The sequence below is a fragment of the Agelaius phoeniceus genome, chromosome 31, assembly GCF_051311805.1.
Source record: "Agelaius phoeniceus isolate bAgePho1 chromosome 31, bAgePho1.hap1, whole genome shotgun sequence".
In the NCBI taxonomy this organism is placed as follows: domain Eukaryota; kingdom Metazoa; phylum Chordata; class Aves; order Passeriformes; family Icteridae; genus Agelaius; species Agelaius phoeniceus.
The window spans coordinates 2,711,797-2,728,204 of record NC_135295.1 but is presented as its reverse complement, the minus strand read 5'-3'; the positions used below and the strand labels follow the sequence as shown (position 1 = coordinate 2,728,204).

General features: G+C 62.7%; 1 protein-coding gene across 1 annotated transcript; it reads right to left on the bottom strand.

Annotated features, from left to right (window-relative positions):
- Positions 1-2,018: 2,018 nt before the first annotated feature.
- Positions 2,019-15,903, bottom strand: PEAR1 (platelet endothelial aggregation receptor 1). The gene is made up of 22 exons (XM_054651220.2): positions 15,832-15,903; positions 14,128-14,220; positions 13,935-14,039; positions 12,870-12,970; positions 12,678-12,770; positions 11,501-11,747; positions 11,305-11,419; positions 11,093-11,229; positions 10,400-10,612; positions 9,048-9,222; positions 8,198-8,318; positions 7,193-7,356; positions 7,002-7,104; positions 6,073-6,219; positions 5,864-5,992; positions 5,199-5,327; positions 4,165-4,380; positions 3,963-4,075; positions 3,768-3,879; positions 3,557-3,616; positions 2,782-2,970; positions 2,019-2,274 (listed from the first exon to the last, which is right to left on the bottom strand). The coding sequence occupies exons 2-22, from the start codon at positions 14,217-14,219 to the stop codon at positions 2,123-2,125; spliced, it is 2,913 nt and encodes a 970-aa protein (XP_054507195.2). The 5' UTR covers position 14,220; positions 15,832-15,903; the 3' UTR covers positions 2,019-2,122.
- Between the last annotated feature and the right edge of the window lie 505 nt (positions 15,904-16,408).

Below are 16,408 nucleotides of genomic sequence, written 5' to 3'. Positions count from 1 at the left end.
TGGGTGAAAGAACCTGCTCTGGGACAACACCACCCCCCCGTGGCTCCCAGCCTTTCAATCTCCTTCCCGGGAATTCTTCCAGCTCGGTGATTGCTGCGCCGTGAACAGAAGGAAGAGATGAGATAGACGAGAGCGAATGAGGAATTCTACAATGAATAACAGCAACGCAGATCCTTACAAATATAAATCCCGCTGACAACATCACTCCTGTTTGCATCAGCCATTTCCCCACCCTGGGAGCCCCAGAGGCCACAACACCAGGACAATCCTTTTCCTTTCTCCTTTCCTTTCTCCTTTCCTTTCTCCTTTCCTTTTCCTTTCCTTTCCTTTCCTTTCCTTTCCTTTCCTTTCCTTTCCTTTCCTTTCCTTTCCTTTCCTTTCCTTTCCTTTCCTTTCCTTTCCTTTCCTTTCCTTTCCTTTCCTTTCCTTTCCTTTCCTTTCCTTTCCTTTCCTTTCCTTTCCTTTCCTTTCCTTTCCTTTCCTTTCCTTTCCTTTCCTCTTTCCCCTTTCCCCTTTCCCCTTTCCCCTTTCCCCTTTCCCCTTTCCCCTTTCCCCTTTCCCCTTTCCCCTTTCCCCTTTCCCCTTTCCCCTTTCCCCTTTCCCCTTCCCTTTTGCTGTTTGCAAGTTTCACTCATGGTTTAGGACTCCATCCATTACCAGAACAACCCCAAGGTTTGCTCAGCACTTTTATTCACCTTGGCTTCGGCTCCTTCCATGGAAGCAGCAGCATTGTGGACAGACACAGCATTCCCCACTGGTGAATTTAATATTCACATATCCCTTGTTCCTTTAATCAGTGTTTCTGACTCTGATGCATTCTGCAGTGTCATCTTCACAGCCTGCTGAGCCACGGGTTTCATTCTCCAGGAGCACATCGAGTCCTGCTGCTCACAGCTTGTACTTGCCAAGCTGAATTTCCCCGAGCCTTTGGTCTCTCATTATTGCACTTCTGGCAGAGAAACCTGCTTCAAACCCCAGGGCCAAGTCATTCCCAAGGCAGAGTCACAGAATCATGGAATCATGGGATGGTTTGGGCTGGAAGGGACCTTAAAGCTCATCTCATCCCTCTCCTGCCATGGCAGGGACATCTTCTGCTATCCCAGCTTGCTCCAAGCCCTTTCCAACCTGACCCTTGGGCACTTCCAGGAATCCAGGGGCAGCCACAGCTGCTCTGAGAAACCTGTGGCAACCTTCACCACCCTCACAGGGAAGAATTCCCAACCTAACCTAACCCTGCTCTCTGAGCTTGAAGCCTTTCCTCCCTGTCCTGTCACTCCAGTTCCCAATGAACACTGCTCACCCTGTTGGGTGTGGGACACTGCAGGTCCCTGCTCCTGCTGCTGCTCCATGGCAGGCCCAGCTGGGCTGTGCAGGGATTGTTCTCCTTCCCAGGATGTGGGACAAGCTTTGCTGAGCTTTCTGGGACCCCTGGTCCCTCCCAAGATGCCCAGAACTTTCCATGGCATCACACAGACCCCTTCTCCATCCCACAGTGGGATCTGATGGAGTTTCCAGAGAGCAGCGTGGACCCTGCTCCCTCCCAGGGGCACTGTGGCCTCTGCTGGGCTTTGCCCACGTCCACACAAGCCCCTGCTCTATTCTGAGTCAGCTGCAGACCTCCCCACGCTCTGCCCAGCCCACAGGAGCACCTGCTCCCCCCAAAAGGCTCAGTGGGCTCCATCAGCAGAGCTCTGGGGGCTCTGCCAGCTTTTCTGCAGGCCAGATGGCCCCTTCATCCTCCTGGGGCACTTCAGGGCTTCTCCCTTGCCTGGGTGTCATGCAGGGCCACAGGTGAGCCCACTCTGACTCCTGGCACTGCCACACTTTGAGTAGGACCCAAAAGCTTTGGTGTTCCCACCTCCTGCACATCCTGGAGGGAGCTGGGGGGAACCCAGAGTGAGCCTGGGGACCCCACCAGTCTCCCCCTTCCTCCCAGCATGGTGCCAGAGCTGCACGGTTCCCTGGCACAGACAGCGCCCACCACGCTGAACATCAAACACCAAACCCCAAATCCACACCAAACACCCTTTATTCAGCACCCACTGGGAAGCAACAACAGTCCCAGGGTACTCCAGTGCCCACAGGGACCCTGTCCCCTCTGGGGTGGTCCCTCTGGGGTCCCTCAGCGATCCTTCCTGCGCAGGGGTGGGGACGGGGGGTAGTGGCGGGCGGGGGGCACGTCATAGTGGCTGGGGATGTGGCTGTTCTTGGGGGAGTCGTAGTGGCTGGGGGGGTCTCTGCTGGGGGGGCCCTCAGGCCCTTCAGGACAACTCTCTGTGGGGACAAGAGAAGGTTGAAAGGGGACAGGTTCCCCCCAGGGTGATGAAGGTCATTGATGTCCCCCTGGGCACAGGAGCAGTGCTCGTCCTGGGTGTGGGGAACAAGAATTCAGGACACACCGGACCCCTGGCCAGGGCTGGGGAAAGCACCCACGTGTCTGGGGGGAACCTGGTGCTGCAGGGAAAGTGCACAGCCCCCAAACCCCCATTCTCCCACAGGAACCCCAAGCTCTCCCCAGGGTCACCCAGATCCCCAAATTTCCCCCCAAAGATGCCCCCAAAGGATGCCCAGACCCTGAAACTGCCCTCAGAGATAATCAGACCCCCAACCCATCCCTGAGGATGACCCCGAGCTGCTGTCACCAGGGTCATGTGCCCCCCAGGGCTGTCACCAAGGCTGTTCCCTTCCTGGGGCTCTGCACTCCCCATCACTGGGGTTGTGACCCCACCAGGGCCACCAGGGCCACCAGGGCCACCAGGGCCAGGGGATGTCCAGCCATACCCTGCTGTGGTGGCTCCTCAGGGAGCCCGATCTCGGCGTAGGACATCTCCCTCTGCACAGGGGATTTCATCTCCATGTAGCTGCCCTCGTGGGCCTTGGCAGCGGCAGGGGGCGGCTCCTTGATGGTGGCGTAGGGGTTCTCGCTGGCCAGGGAGCTGGCGCTGGCCCTCAGCCCCTCCCAGGGGTGCTCTGGGGACAAGGAGTTGGGGATCCCCCCATGGCAGGGAGCACAGGGGAGAAGGAGCAGATGTGTCTCAGGCAAGTCCTGGCCCCATCCCTTTCCTACCCCATCCCTGTCCCTTCCCCATCCCCACCCTAATCCAGTCCTGTTCCAGCCCATCCCCAAACCATCTCTGCCTCTTCCCCATCCCATCCCTGCCTCTTCCCCAGCCCAAGCCATCCCTGTCCCTTCCACATCCCAGCAAATTCTGTCACTTCCCCATCCCATCCCATCCCATCCCATCCCATCCCATCCCATCCCATCCCATCGATCCCATCCCATCCCATTGATCCCTTCCCATCCCATCCCATCCCACTGATCCCATCCCATCCCATGGATCCCATCCTATCCTATGGATCCCATCCCATCCAATCCCATCCCAATGATCCCATCCCATTCCATCCCATCCCATGGATCCCATCCCATCCCATCCCATCCCATCCCATCCCATCCCATCCCATCCCATTGATCCAATCCCATCCCAATCCCATCCCCAACCCTTTTCCCAACCCTTTTCCCATCCCCATCTCTTCCCTTTCTCCATCCCACTCCCACCTTTGCTGTCACCCTTCCTCAGGCCATGGCTGTAGGTGTAGCTCCTGTCCAGCTGCCTCCCTGTTAATAGGGCAGATTTGGGGTCCCCTCTGCCTCATCTTCCCCCCAGCATGAAGGTTACCCCATCCAGCCCCTTCCCAGGGGATCCTGAGCAGGGGGAGGACTCAGGTGCCCACCCCACTCTGCATCTGCCCCTCCACCTCCTCCTTACCCCTGGTGCCCAGGGCTGATGCCCCGAGGTGTTTCCAGTCAGGAGGCAGCGTGGCATTGCCCTCGGGGCTGTAGGGTCTCTCCATGCCAGGGAAGAGCTGGGTGCCAGGCACCTGGAGCCCAAAAAGGGGACGGATTGGCCTCAAAGGAGGTGGCAGCGGTGCCCCACGCCGTGCTGTGCCACAGCCTGCCATACCTTGAGGGAGCTGCTGGCTCTGTCCTGGGCACCAGGGGCTGGCAGCGGGCACTGGGACAGCGTGTGGTAGCTGGGGTTGGAGTAGTAGTGGGCATGGTGGCTGGGGGGCACATCTGGAGGGACACGAGCGGTGCCTGAGGTGACAGCCTGCTGCCAGAGAGCCACCAGGGCTGGGGCCACACGCCAAGCACGCCGCGCTGACCTGGCACCATGTAGTCAGAGGTGTCCGTCTGTCCTGCTCGGTAAGCCACGGCCAGGTGCTGCCGCTCCTTGCCCTTGTGCCAGCGGTGGTAGCACAGGGCTGTGGCCACCACGGCCACCAGCAGCACCACCAGGGCCACCAGGCTCAGCACCATGCCCAGGGGGCTGGGGGCTGCAGGGGGGGCTGGCTCGATGGTGTAGGGCACGTCAGGATCCCCTGGGAAAAAGGGGAGGGTGTCAGTCCTGAGGGTGGGGGAGGGATGGGAAAAGGGTTGGGAAAAGGGTTGGGGATGGGATTGGGATGGGATTGGATGGATGGGATGGGATGGGGATGGGATGGGATGGGGATGGGATGGGATGGGATGGGATGGGATCAATGGGATTGGATCAATGGGATGGGATAGGATCATTGGGATGGGATCAATGGGATGGGATCATTGGGATGGAATCAATGGCATGGGATGGGGTCAATGGCATGGGATGGGATGGGATGGGATGGGATGGGATGGGATCCATAGGATGGGATGGGATCCATGGGATGGGATCAATGGGATGGGATGGGAGCAATGGCATGGGATGGGATGGGATGGGATGGGATGGGATGGAATCATTGGGATGGAATCAATGGCATGGGATGGGGTCAATGGTATGGGATGGGATGGGGATGGGGATGGGATGGGATGGGATGGGATTGGAATGGGGATGGGATGGGATGGGATGGGATGGGATTGGATCAATGGGATGGGATAGGATCATTGGGATGGGATCAATGGCATGGGATGGGATCAATGGCATGGCATGGGATGGGATGGGATGGGATGGGATTGGATCAATGGGATGGGATAGGATCATTGGGATGGGATCAATGGCATGGGATGGGATGGGATGGGATGGGATGGGATGGGATGGGATGGGATGGGATGGGATGGGATGGGATGGGATGAGATGGGATGGCCCCAATAGCTCCATACTGGGACCAGTCAGCCACAGGGTGGTCCAATAACCCCTGGGGACCCCAGCCCTGTCCCCACTCACCAGCCTGACAGCGGGGCCCAGTTGTGCCTGGGGCGCAGGGACACGTCCCGTTGGAGGGGTCACAGGTGGCGTTGTGGGGACAGTGGCAGAGCTGCTCACACTGGAGCCCAAAGGTCCCAGGGGCGCAGGCTGGGGATACAGTGGTACCACACAGCTCATACTGGGACCACTGGGTGGAACAACAGCCCCATACTGGGACCAGTGAGCCACAAGGTGGTCCAATAACCCTATACTGGGACCAATGAACCACAAAGTGGTCCAATAGCTCCATATTGGGACCAATGAACCACAAGGTGGTCCAATAGCCCCATACTGGGACCAGTCAGCCACAAGGTAGTCCAATAACCCCATACTGAGACCACAGGGTGGTCCAATAGCCCCATACTGGGACCAGTCAGTCACAAGGTGGTCCAATAACCCCATACTGAGACCACGAGGTGGTCCAATAGCCCCATACTGGGACCAGTCAGCCACAAGGTGGTCCAATAGCCCCATATTGGGATCAGCCAGCCACAAGGTGGCCAGGGCCATGGAGGTCCACAGGGGCCTGTGTGGCTCTGAACTGCCCAGGCCAGAAGGGCACAGGAGTCACCCAGGACAGCTCTCTCTCTTGCTCCCCCCATCCAAACCAAGGGCCCCTTGCTCCCCCCTGCCCTCCCACTCACGCTGGGCACAGCGGGGCCCACGCCAGCCCGGGCTGCAGAGGCAGGAGCCGTTGGTGGGGTGGCACCAGGAGCCATTGGCACAGGAGCAGCTCAGTGAGCAGCGCTTGCCGTAGCGGCCGGCGGGACAGGCTGGGGACAGAGCAACGAGCTTGGCCTTGATCCCGAAGGATCAGGAGCAGCACCCTGGAGTCTGTGGGGTGCTCACTCACGGCGCTGGCAGCTGGGCCCGCGGAACCCCGGGGTGCAGGTGCAGGATCCATCCTGGGGGGAGCAGGAGGCTCCGTTGCGGCAGGAACAGGGCATGAGGCAGCCCCGGCCCCAGGAGCCCTGGGGACAGCCCTGCTTGCACTGCTGCCCTGCAGGGAGGAGAGAGGGGAAATCAGGGCTGAGGGCTCCTCCCGAGGAGGAGGTGGTCCAATAAGCCCATACTGGGACCAGCCAGCCACAAGGTGATCCAACAGCCCCACACTGGGACCAGTCTGGGGGAGAAGGAGTTGAGGGTCCCCCCATGGCAGAGAGCACAGGGGAGAAGGAGCAGATGTGTCTCAGGCAAGTCCCAGCCCCATCCCTTTCCTACCCCATCCCTGTCCCTTCCCCATCCCCATCCCCACCCTAATCCAGTCCTGTTCCAGCCCATCCCCATCCCATCCCTGCCTCTTCCCCAGCCCAACCTATCCCTGTCCCTTCCACATCCCAGCAAATTCTGTCACTTCCCCATCCCATCAATCCCTGTCCCTTCCAAATCCAAGGGGTTCCAACAGCCCCATACTGGGACCAGTCAGCCCCCAGGTGGTCCAATAGTTCTGTACTGGGACCAGTCAGCCATAAGGTGGTCCAGTGACCCCATACTGGGACCACAAGGTGGTCCAATAACCCTATACTGGGACCACAGGGTGGTCCAATAACCCCATACTGGGACCAGTCAGCCATAAGGTGGTCCAGTGACCCCATACTGGGACCACAAGGTGGTCCAATAACCCTATACTGGGACCAGTCAGCCCCCAGGTGGTCCAATAGCCCCATACTGAGACCAGTCAGCCACAATATGATCCAATAGCCCCATACTGGGACCATAAGGTGGTCCAATAGCCCCATACTGGGACCACAGGGTGTTCCACAGCCCTGGTGTCCCCTTTACCTGTCCAGCCAGGCAGGCAGTGGCACTCTCCTGTCACGGGGTCACAGCCGTCAGCGTGGGCACAGACGCAGCGCTGCCCACAGCCCACCCCAAACGTCCCATTCTGGAGCACAGGGACAGGCTGGCACTGAGCAGGGGCTGGTGGCACCAAGCCCAGTGCCAGCAGCAGCAGCACAGCCAGCAGCACTCACCGGGCAGGGCTGCAGGCACTGAGGGCCCTGCCAGCCCGGGGGGCAGTGGCAGGCCCCGCTCTGGGGGTCACAGGATGCCCCATGGGCACAGTCACAGCTCCGGTTGCAGCCGGGACCCCAGGTGCCAGCAGGACAGGGCAGTGAGCAGTCAGGTCCGTGCCAGCCTGTGGGGTGGGATGAGGGGACACTGGGGTGGGTGTGGGGATGGGGACAGGGACCCCCCAGTGTCAGCAGCCAGGACACCCCTCTGGCTGTCCTGAGCAGCCCAGAGCCCGGCCAGGGGGCTCAGGGAGCCTGGCACAGAGCCCACAATGCCTGTGTGGGTTTGATTATGACCCATGGAGCAAGTCACCAACCTTAGAGGAAGATCAGCAAGCCACAACAGTTTAAGTAGAATATTAGTGAAGTTATCACAGGGTGGAAAAGTAGATTTGAGGGTTTTTAGAATGGGGGTTCAGGGGGCAAGATGGAGGGATCTGGGCATGTCCAGCCTTTCTCCTTCTTCTTCTTGGCCTCCATCTTCTGCTGTGATGGTGGCACTTTTGGATTGGTTTAGAGTAGAAGCTCAGTGTCTAACACAGGTGATAGGTATTGGGAAGTTATTGTAAATATTGCACAGGTAGTTTTTAGTATAAAGACATAAAACCACCCCTGGGGGCAGGCAGAGTGCCTGGAATTGTCTTGCTGAGCTGACCTTGGCAGGGCAGGAGAAACTTTTTTGTAGATAAGACAAAATAAACAACCTTGAGAGCGAGAAATGAAGAGCCCTGACTCCTTCTTCAAGTGCTGGGCTGGGAAAAGAAACTTTGGAACTTTTCTCGGGGTCACTGTGAGCAGCAGAGATCCCCACATCCCAGGACGCAGGTGCTGCTGCTGGAGGGGTGGCAGATGTCCCCGTTCTGGCAGGGCCAGGGGGTGGCAAGGGACATCCCCTCAGGGCAGGGGGTGAGCAGGACCCTGGCAGGGGCTGGCAGAGGAGGGGAGGGCACAGAGGGAGGGTCCCACCTTCCTTGCAGAAGCAGGAGCCGTCAAGCGGGGAGCAGGCGAGGCTGTGCTGGCAGGAGCAGCGCCCCGAGCAGTTCACCCCAAAGGTGTTGGGGGGACACAGGGAGGAGCAGTGCTCGTCCTGGGTGTGGGGAACAGGAGTTCAGGACAGGAGTTCTGGCCAGGGCTGGGGAAAGCACCCCCGTGTCTGGGGGGAACCTGGTGCTGTAGGGAAAGTGCACAGCCCCCAAACCCCCATTCTCCCACGGGAACCTCAAACTCTCCCCAGGATTGCTCAGATCCCCAAATTGCCCCATAAAGGTGCCCCCAAAGGATGCCCAGACCCTGAAACTGCCCTCAGAGCCAACCAGACCCACAAGCCATCCCTGAGGATGTCCAGACTCACATATTTCCCATAAGGATGCCCAGACCCCCCTGTTTTCCCCTCAGGATGTCCAGACTCCCATATTTCCCCCAAGAATGCCCAGCCTCCCATATTTGCCCCAGGGATGCCCAGACCTCGTGCTTGCCCACCATCCAACCATCCAGACCCCCCCATTGCCCCCAGAATTCTCCAGAGCCTCCGTGACCCCTCCACCAGCACTCAGACCCCCCTCTCCAAACCATCCAAACCATCCAGACCCCCCATTGCCCCCAGAACTCTCCAGACCCCTCCACCAGCACTCAGACCTCCCTCTCCCCCCCCTCTCCAAACCATCCAGACTCCCCCATTGCCCCCATGACCCCTCCAGCAGCACCCAGCCCCCTCTCTCCAAACCATCCAGACCCCCCCCCATTGCCCCCAGAACTCTCCAGAACCCCCGTGACCCCTCCAGCAGCACCCACCCCGCCCTCTCCCCCTGCCCCTCACCGTGTAGCCCGGGGGACAGTGGCAGTGCCCGGTGGTGCCATCACAGACGCCCCCGTGCAGGCAGAGGCAGCTCTGCAGGCAGCCAGCCCCGAAGGAGCCCGCGGGGCAGCTCTCGTTGCAGTAGAGCCCAGCCCAGCCCGGCAGGCAAAGGCACTCCCCGAGCATCGGGTGGCAGCTGGGGGGGCACGCTCAGAACACCGGGGCTCCCAGTACGGGGCACTGGTGCTGCTGGGGAGGGGCTTTGCAAAGGGGGGAACACAAAACTCCTGCCCCAGGTGGGGATTGAAGAGCTCCTGGTGATGCAGCCAAAGCCGGGGTGGGTGAGGGTGTGGGGGAATCGTGGGCCGAGGAAGGAGGGGAGGATGAGGGTGGTGGGAGAGGGGAGGATGGTGGGAGGAGCTGGGATGCAGGTGCTGGGGTGGGACTGGGGTGTTGGGGTGGGACTGGGGTTCCAGGGTGGGATGGGGATGCTGGGGTGGGATTGAGGTGCCAGGGTGGGATGGGGATGCCAGGGTGGGATTGGGGATGCCAGGATGGGATAAGGATATTGGGGTAGGATGAGGGTGTTGGGGTGGAATTGGGGTTCCAGGAAGGGATGGAGGTGTTGGAGTGGGATGGAATGATAGGGTGGGATTGGGATGTTGGGGTGGGATTGGGATGCCGGGATGGAGTGGGGGTGCCAGGATGGGATGGGGATGTTGGGGTGGGCTGGGGATGCCAGGGTGAGTTGTGGGTGCCAGGATGTGATGGAAACGCCAGGGTGGGCTGGGGGTATTGGGGTGGGATTGGGGTGTTGGGGTGGAATTGGGGTGTCCGGGTGGGATAGGGGTGTTGGGGTGGGATTCAGGTGCCAGGATGGGATGGGGATGCTGAGGTGGGATGGGGGTGCCAGGAAGGGATAGGGGTGTTGGGGTGGGATTGGGGTGCCAGGGTGTGATAGGAACACCAGGGTGGGCTGGGGATGCTGGGGTGGGATTGGGGTGTTGGGGTGGGATGGGGGTGCCAGGATGGGGTGGGGATGCTGGGGTGGGATTGGGGTGCCAGGATGGGATGGGGGTGTTGGGGTGGGATTGGGGTGTCCGGATGGGATGGGGGTGTTGGGGTGGGCTGGGGATGCTGGGGTGGGATTGGGGTGCCAGGACAGGATGGGGGTGTTGGGGTGGGATTGGGGTGCCAGGATGGGCTGGGAGTGTTGGGGTGGGATTGGGGTGCCAGGATGGGATGGGCTGGGGATGCTGGGGTGGGCTGGGGGTGCCAGGATGGGCTGTTGATGTTGGGGTGGGCTGGGAGTGTTGGGGTGGGCTGGGGGTGCCAGGATCGGGTGGAACGCCGTGCTGCGCTGGGTGCAGTACCTCAGGCTGTGCTGCGGGTGGCAGAGGCAGCGGCTCTCGCAGCGCAGCCCGTAGAGGCCGGGCCGGCAGTGCCGCTCCTCGCAGCGGCTGCCGCGGAACCCGGCCTCGCACAGGCAGCCCCCGTCCACGTGGAAGCACTGCCCACCATTGGCACAGTCACAGCTCTCCCGGCAGTCCTGCCCGTACCGCCCCACCGGGCACCTCTCCTGGCACCTGCAGGGGGGCACAGCTGGTGACACAGCCCCACCAAGAGCTGGGGTGCCCCCCTGGCATCCCCCCAGCCCCGGGCTGAGGCCATCCAGCTCATTGCCTGCCACACTGCGGGAGCTGGGGATGCCTGGCCTGCATGCAATGGGTTGTGGTGGCCTTGTCCCCATGTGCCACATCCCCATGTATCCCCTGCCATCCCCTGTGCCTTGTCCCTGGGTGCCCCCTCCCTGGGCACCTCCACCTGCTCCCAGACCATGGAGCCCCCCTCCAAAAATGCCCTGTCCCCACGTGTCCCCTCCCTCCGCCCCCATCCCCTCAGCCTTCCAAGCCCCTGTACCCCCATTCCCCCAGCCCCTCGTTCCTCTCCCCACCCCAAAATGTGTCCCCAGCTCCCACAATCCAGGTGCTGCTCATGCCCCTCCCCTCCATCCCCCATCACCCCAGACCCCCATCTCCATTTTTCCCCCATTTTTGGCCTCTCACTTCTCTCCGGTGAAGCCGGGGCTGCACTGGCACTGCCCCCCATGGGGGTCACAGTGCCCCCCGTTGTGGCAGCCACACTGGCCCTGGCAGCCGGGCCCAAAGCGCCCGGGGGGGCACGGCACGGAGCAGATCTCCCCCTGCAAAGGAGCACCGGGGTCAGCAGGGGAAACTGAGGCAGGGAGCACGTTCAGAGAGGGGCACAGCCCACCTACCATCCATCCGTGGGGGCAGACGCAGGTGCTGCTGCTGGAGGGGTGGCAGATGCCCCCGTTCTGGCAGGGACAGGAGGTGGCACAGGACATCCCCTCAGGGCAGGGCACCTCGCAGCTGTGGGGGGTCAGGGGTGAGCAGGACCCTGGCAGGGGCTGGCAGGGGAGGGGAGGGCACAGAGGGAGGGTCCCAACTCACAGGGGGCCGCTCAGCCCCAGGGGGCAGAGGCAGGCACCGGTGGAGGCGTTGCAGGGGGCCTGGTGGTGGCAGGGGCAGGGCAGGTGGCAGCTCTGCCCGTAGGTGCCAGGTGGGCACGGCTGGCTGCACAGGGGGCCGGTGACGCCGGGGGGACAGGAGCAGACCCCGGTCAGGGGGTCACAAGGGGCACCATGGTGGCAGGGGCAGCGCTGTCCACAGTCCAGCCCCCAGGAATGCTCATCACACTCTGCATGGGGGAGAGCAGGGATTCTTCCTGTTCCATCCCATCCCATTCCATCCCATCCCATCCCATCCCATCCCATCCCATCCCATCTCATCCCATTGATCCCATCCCATCCCATCCCACCCCATCCCATCCCATCCCATCTCATCCCATCCCATCCCATCTCATCCCATTGATCCCATCCCATCCCATCCCATCCCATCCCGGTTTTTGCCAGCCCTCCATCCATGTCCATTCAGTCCCCATTTTGTCCCCATGCCATGCCATGCCATGCCATGCCATGCCATGCCATGCCATGCCATCTTCCCCAGCCCATCCTCATCCTATGTCCATTCCCATCATGTCCCTTTCCTATCTTCATCCACATTCCAACCCCATCCTCATCCCATCTCTACCTCTACCCCATTCCCATCCATCCCTACCCCATTCCCATCCATCCTCTCCCTGCTCCCATCCCCTCTTCCTCCCCATCCAAATCTCCATCCCCATCCCAACTCATCCCATTCTCCACGCCCATCCCATCCCATCCCATCCCATCCCATCCCATCCCATCCCATTCTCCATCCCATCCCATCCCATCCCATCCCATCCCATCCCATCCCATCCCATCCCATCCCATCCTCCATCCCTAACCCATCCCACTCTCCATCCCCACACCAACCCATCCCATTCTCCTCCCACCCAACACCATTCCCAGCCCATCCCATCTCCATTCCCATTCCATGCACTCCCCATCCCAATCCCATCCCCATTAACCCCTTGGGTGCCCCAGCATGGCCGCCCAGCCCTCCAGGGAAGCCCCATCTGCCCCTCCTGGCTGGGGGTGCCCACCCCAGCTGTGCCCACCCCAGCTGTGCCCCCCCCTTCCAGCTGTGCCCACCCACCCCAGCTGTGCCCACCCCAGCTGTGCCCCCCTTCCAGCTGTGCCCTCACCACTGGAGCAGTTGGGGCCGCGCCAGCCCGGCTCGCACTGGCACAGCTCGGGAGCCACGCAGCGCCCATGGACGCACTCCTGGCTGCAGTGAGCTGGGGGGACACGGCACGGAGCGTCCCTAGGGAGCCCTGGGGACACCCTGCAGGGGGACACAGCCCCAGGCTTCCCCCCCGAGCCCCGGCCCCACTCACGGACGCACGAGTCCCGGCTCTCGTAGTAGCCCTGGCAGCACTGGTAGCGCCGCCGGTAGTCGGTGCGGACGGCCAGGCGGTACTCGGTGCGGTACAGCACCCTGCGCCACCAGGGGACACCGTCAGAGTGCTGTCGGCCAGGCTCTGGGGACAGCCTGAGCTGGGACAGCCCCCTGGCCTTGGGAACAGCCCCCCTCCAGTCCTCCCTGCCTTTGGGGACACTCTGCACTGGGACAGCCCTCCCAGCTCCTGCCCTTGGGGACAGCCTGCACTGGGACAGCCTTCATGTCCCCCCTGCCCTTGGGGACAGCCTGCACTGGGACAGCCCTCCCAGTCCCCCTGGTCCCCTCCAGTCCTCCCAGGGCTTGGGGACACGCTGTGCTGGGATAATCCCCCTTCAGCCCCGCTCCAGACCCTCTGCCTGCACTGGGACAGCCCTCCCAGTCCCCCTATCCCCTCCAGTCCTCCCAGTCCCCCTGTCCCCCCTGGCCTTGGGCACAGCGCCTCTCCAGTCCTCCCAGGGCCTTGGGGACACGCTGTGTTGGGATAATCCCTCTTCAGCTCCCCATGGCCCCTTGGGGACAGACCCTCTGCAGCCCCTCCATGAGCCTGGGGACACCCACATTGGGACAGCCCCCCCTGAACTTGGGGCAATCCCCCTCCAGCCCCTCCCCCAGCCCCCTCCAACCCCCTCATTGTCCTTGTGTCCCTCCAGCCCCTCACTGGCCTTGGGGACGCCCTGAGGTGGGACAGCCCCTCCATGAGCCTGGGGACACCCTGCAGAGGGACAGTCCCCCTTCCAGCCCCTCCATGACCCTGGGGACACCCTGCAGAGGGACAGTCCCCCCTCCAGCCCCTCCATGACCCTGGGGACACCCTGCAGAGGGACAGTCCCCCCCTCCAGCCCCTCACAGCCCTGGGGACACCCTGCAGAGGGACAGTTCCCCTCCAGCCCCTCACTGTCCTTGTCCCCCTCCAGCCCCATCACTGTCCTTGTCCCCCTCCAGCCCCCCACGGCCCTGGGGACACCCTGCGGTCCCCGAGGGGCTCTGGGGGTGCTCCCACCTCTGCTGCGGGCAGGGCAGGGGGAGGCTCAGCCCCCCGGGGCAGGGCTGGCTGGAGGACACCACGTGGGGTTTGGTGTAGGACTCCTTCACTGGCGCCGTGAAGCTGCGGGTGGGGAGAATTCGGGGTGACTGCGGGTCCTGGCAGACCCCACGGCTGTCGCTGTCCCCCTCCCCTGTCCCCTCACTCCTACCTCTCCCAGTAGCTGCAGACGTTGGGGTCTCCGGGCCGGAGGGCAGCCAGGAGCCCGGCGTGCATCGCCAGCACCGCGGCCCGCAGCAGCATCCTGCACGGAGAGAACGGCTTCACCCCGTGCCTCCGCACATTCCCGCTCCCCACCCACCGCCCCCGGGCCCAGCTCCACATCCGACCTCCCTGCAGGGCTGGCTTTGCATTCCTCCATCCCAAAAAACAGCCCCGGCCCCGCTGCTCCCCGAGCGCCGGCCTGTGCCAAGGGGAAACTGAGGCACGGCTGCTCAGCAGCCTGGGTGGCCCCACGCAGCCTCATCCCAGCATCCTGAGACACCCCGGGGCACATCGGGAGCATCACCCCGACCCGTCCTGGGCACCCCATGCCAAGGGGGCGATGCCCGGGGTGCCAGGGTGGGGCCGGGCACGGCGCCTCCAGCCCTGGCACGGCGCCGCGTGGCCCCACTTCAACTCGCTCTGTGTTTATTCCCAGCTGAGTTTCCTGGATCCAGCAGCTTCTTGCTCAACCCAGAGAGGGTCTGGCTCTGCCGGGGCGGCTCTGGGAGCGTTTCCAGCCGGGGGCCGGGCTGGGAGGGCCGGCGACCCCCGAGCCCGCCGTGCCGGGTGTGCTGTTTACCGGGATCAGCGTTTCGGGGCAGGGCTGCCGTGTGCCAGGGAGGAAACAGAGGTTTCCTGGTCAGCACAGCTGGATTTACCGGGGCTTCCTTGCTGTTCCAGCCGTAGGATACCCCAAAGGTGCTCCCGGGGTTCATCCTCCCCCTCATCAGAGCCCGCGCTGCCTTTTGGGGCCAGAGCATCCGGTTTGGGGTGGAAAAACTGTCAGTGGGAAAGTTTCCCCCCATTTCCCTTCAACTCCCGGCAGTGAGGAATTAATTGCTCATCCGCTGCCAGAATTCCCTCCCATGGACCCTGCCGAGGGGGGAGAGCCAGGGGAACCCCGAGCTCATCCCCAGCCTCATCCTCAGGGGAACCCCGAGCTCATCCCCAGCCTCATCCTCAGGGGAACCCCGAGCTCATCCCCAGCCTCGTCCCCCTCTTCCAGCAACGTGGGAGGAGCAGGGGGGTCCCAGCACTGCTGGGAAAAACAGGAACCACGGGGAGATGCTGGCAGGAAAAGCAAGGAGTCATCAAACACTGCCGGCACGTCCCATCTGCTCCTCACCGCGGGAAAGAGCCCCCCCAAAAACGGCAAGAGGCACCCCCAGACCCGGCGCTCCTCTCCCCACTGCGTCCCTAAGAGCCCCCCGGGTGGGATGAGGAGCATCCCGAGGGCGATGGGGCTGAAAGCAGCGTGTGGGGTGAAGGCAGGGGAGCTGCCCTGCCCTGGCCCTGCGGGGGACACGGTGCTGACCCCCCCACAGTCGCTATCGGTGCCCCGGCGCTTCCTCTGCCACAGCCCGGGGGCTGACGCGTTTCCTCCGCGGAGCCGCGGGGATGGGGCTGGGGAGGGCGAGGGGGGCACGGCTGCGAGTCAGGGCCAGGGAAAGGCACAGGGGCAGCTTTGGGGTCACCAAAGTGGTGTCGCAGCGCTGTCCCACCCGCTGTCCCCACACCTTGGAACCTGCGCCCTCCCGTGCCCCCCGGCGCCGTGGGCACCGTCCCCTCGCACAGCGCCCAGCAGGGGACGGTGCCACCCGCCCGCGCCAGCCCCGCCCCGGGGTGTCCCGGTGGGGACAGTGGCACTCACCTGGCCGGGCCGCGGTGGCAGGCGGGCGCAGGGCTGGCCTGGCCGGCCGGGATGGCGCAGCGCGGCCGTCGGAAGCGGAGGGAGGGCTGGAGCTGCTCTCAGGAAGTTTGGACGTGGAGTCAACTACGGAAAAGGGAAAAAAATAAAAAAAATCCCCTTAATTATTTTTTCTTTTTTTTTTTTTCTCTTCTGTCCAGAAACCAGAGGGTTTTGGCAGAGCAGCAGCGCCGGGACTGCTCTCACAGAGCACAGCATGGGGAGGGGTCTGTGGGGACATCCTGGTGCAGCCCCTCGGGGGGGTCCTGGTGCTGCAGGGTGTCCCCTTCCCCAGGGCCTGACCTGGGTTGTCCCCCAGGGCTGGGGCAAGCGAAGGGACCCCCTGAGCAAGGGGCAGCTGCTCTGTGGTGAGGCCATGTGGGGACCAGGGTGTCCTCTGGCTTCAGGGCAGCGGCTGCTGGCAGCAGAGCAGAGCCTGGGGTTGGTGCCCAACAGTCTGGGCACAGCATCCCTGCATCCCAGGGACACATCATTCCTGCATCCCAACAGTCTGGGCACAGCATCCCTGCATCACAACATC

Coding starts and splice junctions, on each gene's coding strand:
- PEAR1 (XM_054651220.2), bottom strand. CDS start 14,219: ATGCTGCTGCGGGCCGCGGTGCTGGCGATGCACGCCGGGCTCCTGGCT. Junction 11,420..11,500: donor CTGGGGCTGAGCGGCCCCCT/GTGAGTTGGGAC, acceptor GACCCCCCACAG/CTGCGAGGTGCCCTGCCCTG. Junction 3,617..3,767: donor ATCAGCCCTGGGCACCAGGG/GTAAGGAGGAGG, acceptor CCCTATTAACAG/GGAGGCAGCTGGACAGGAGC.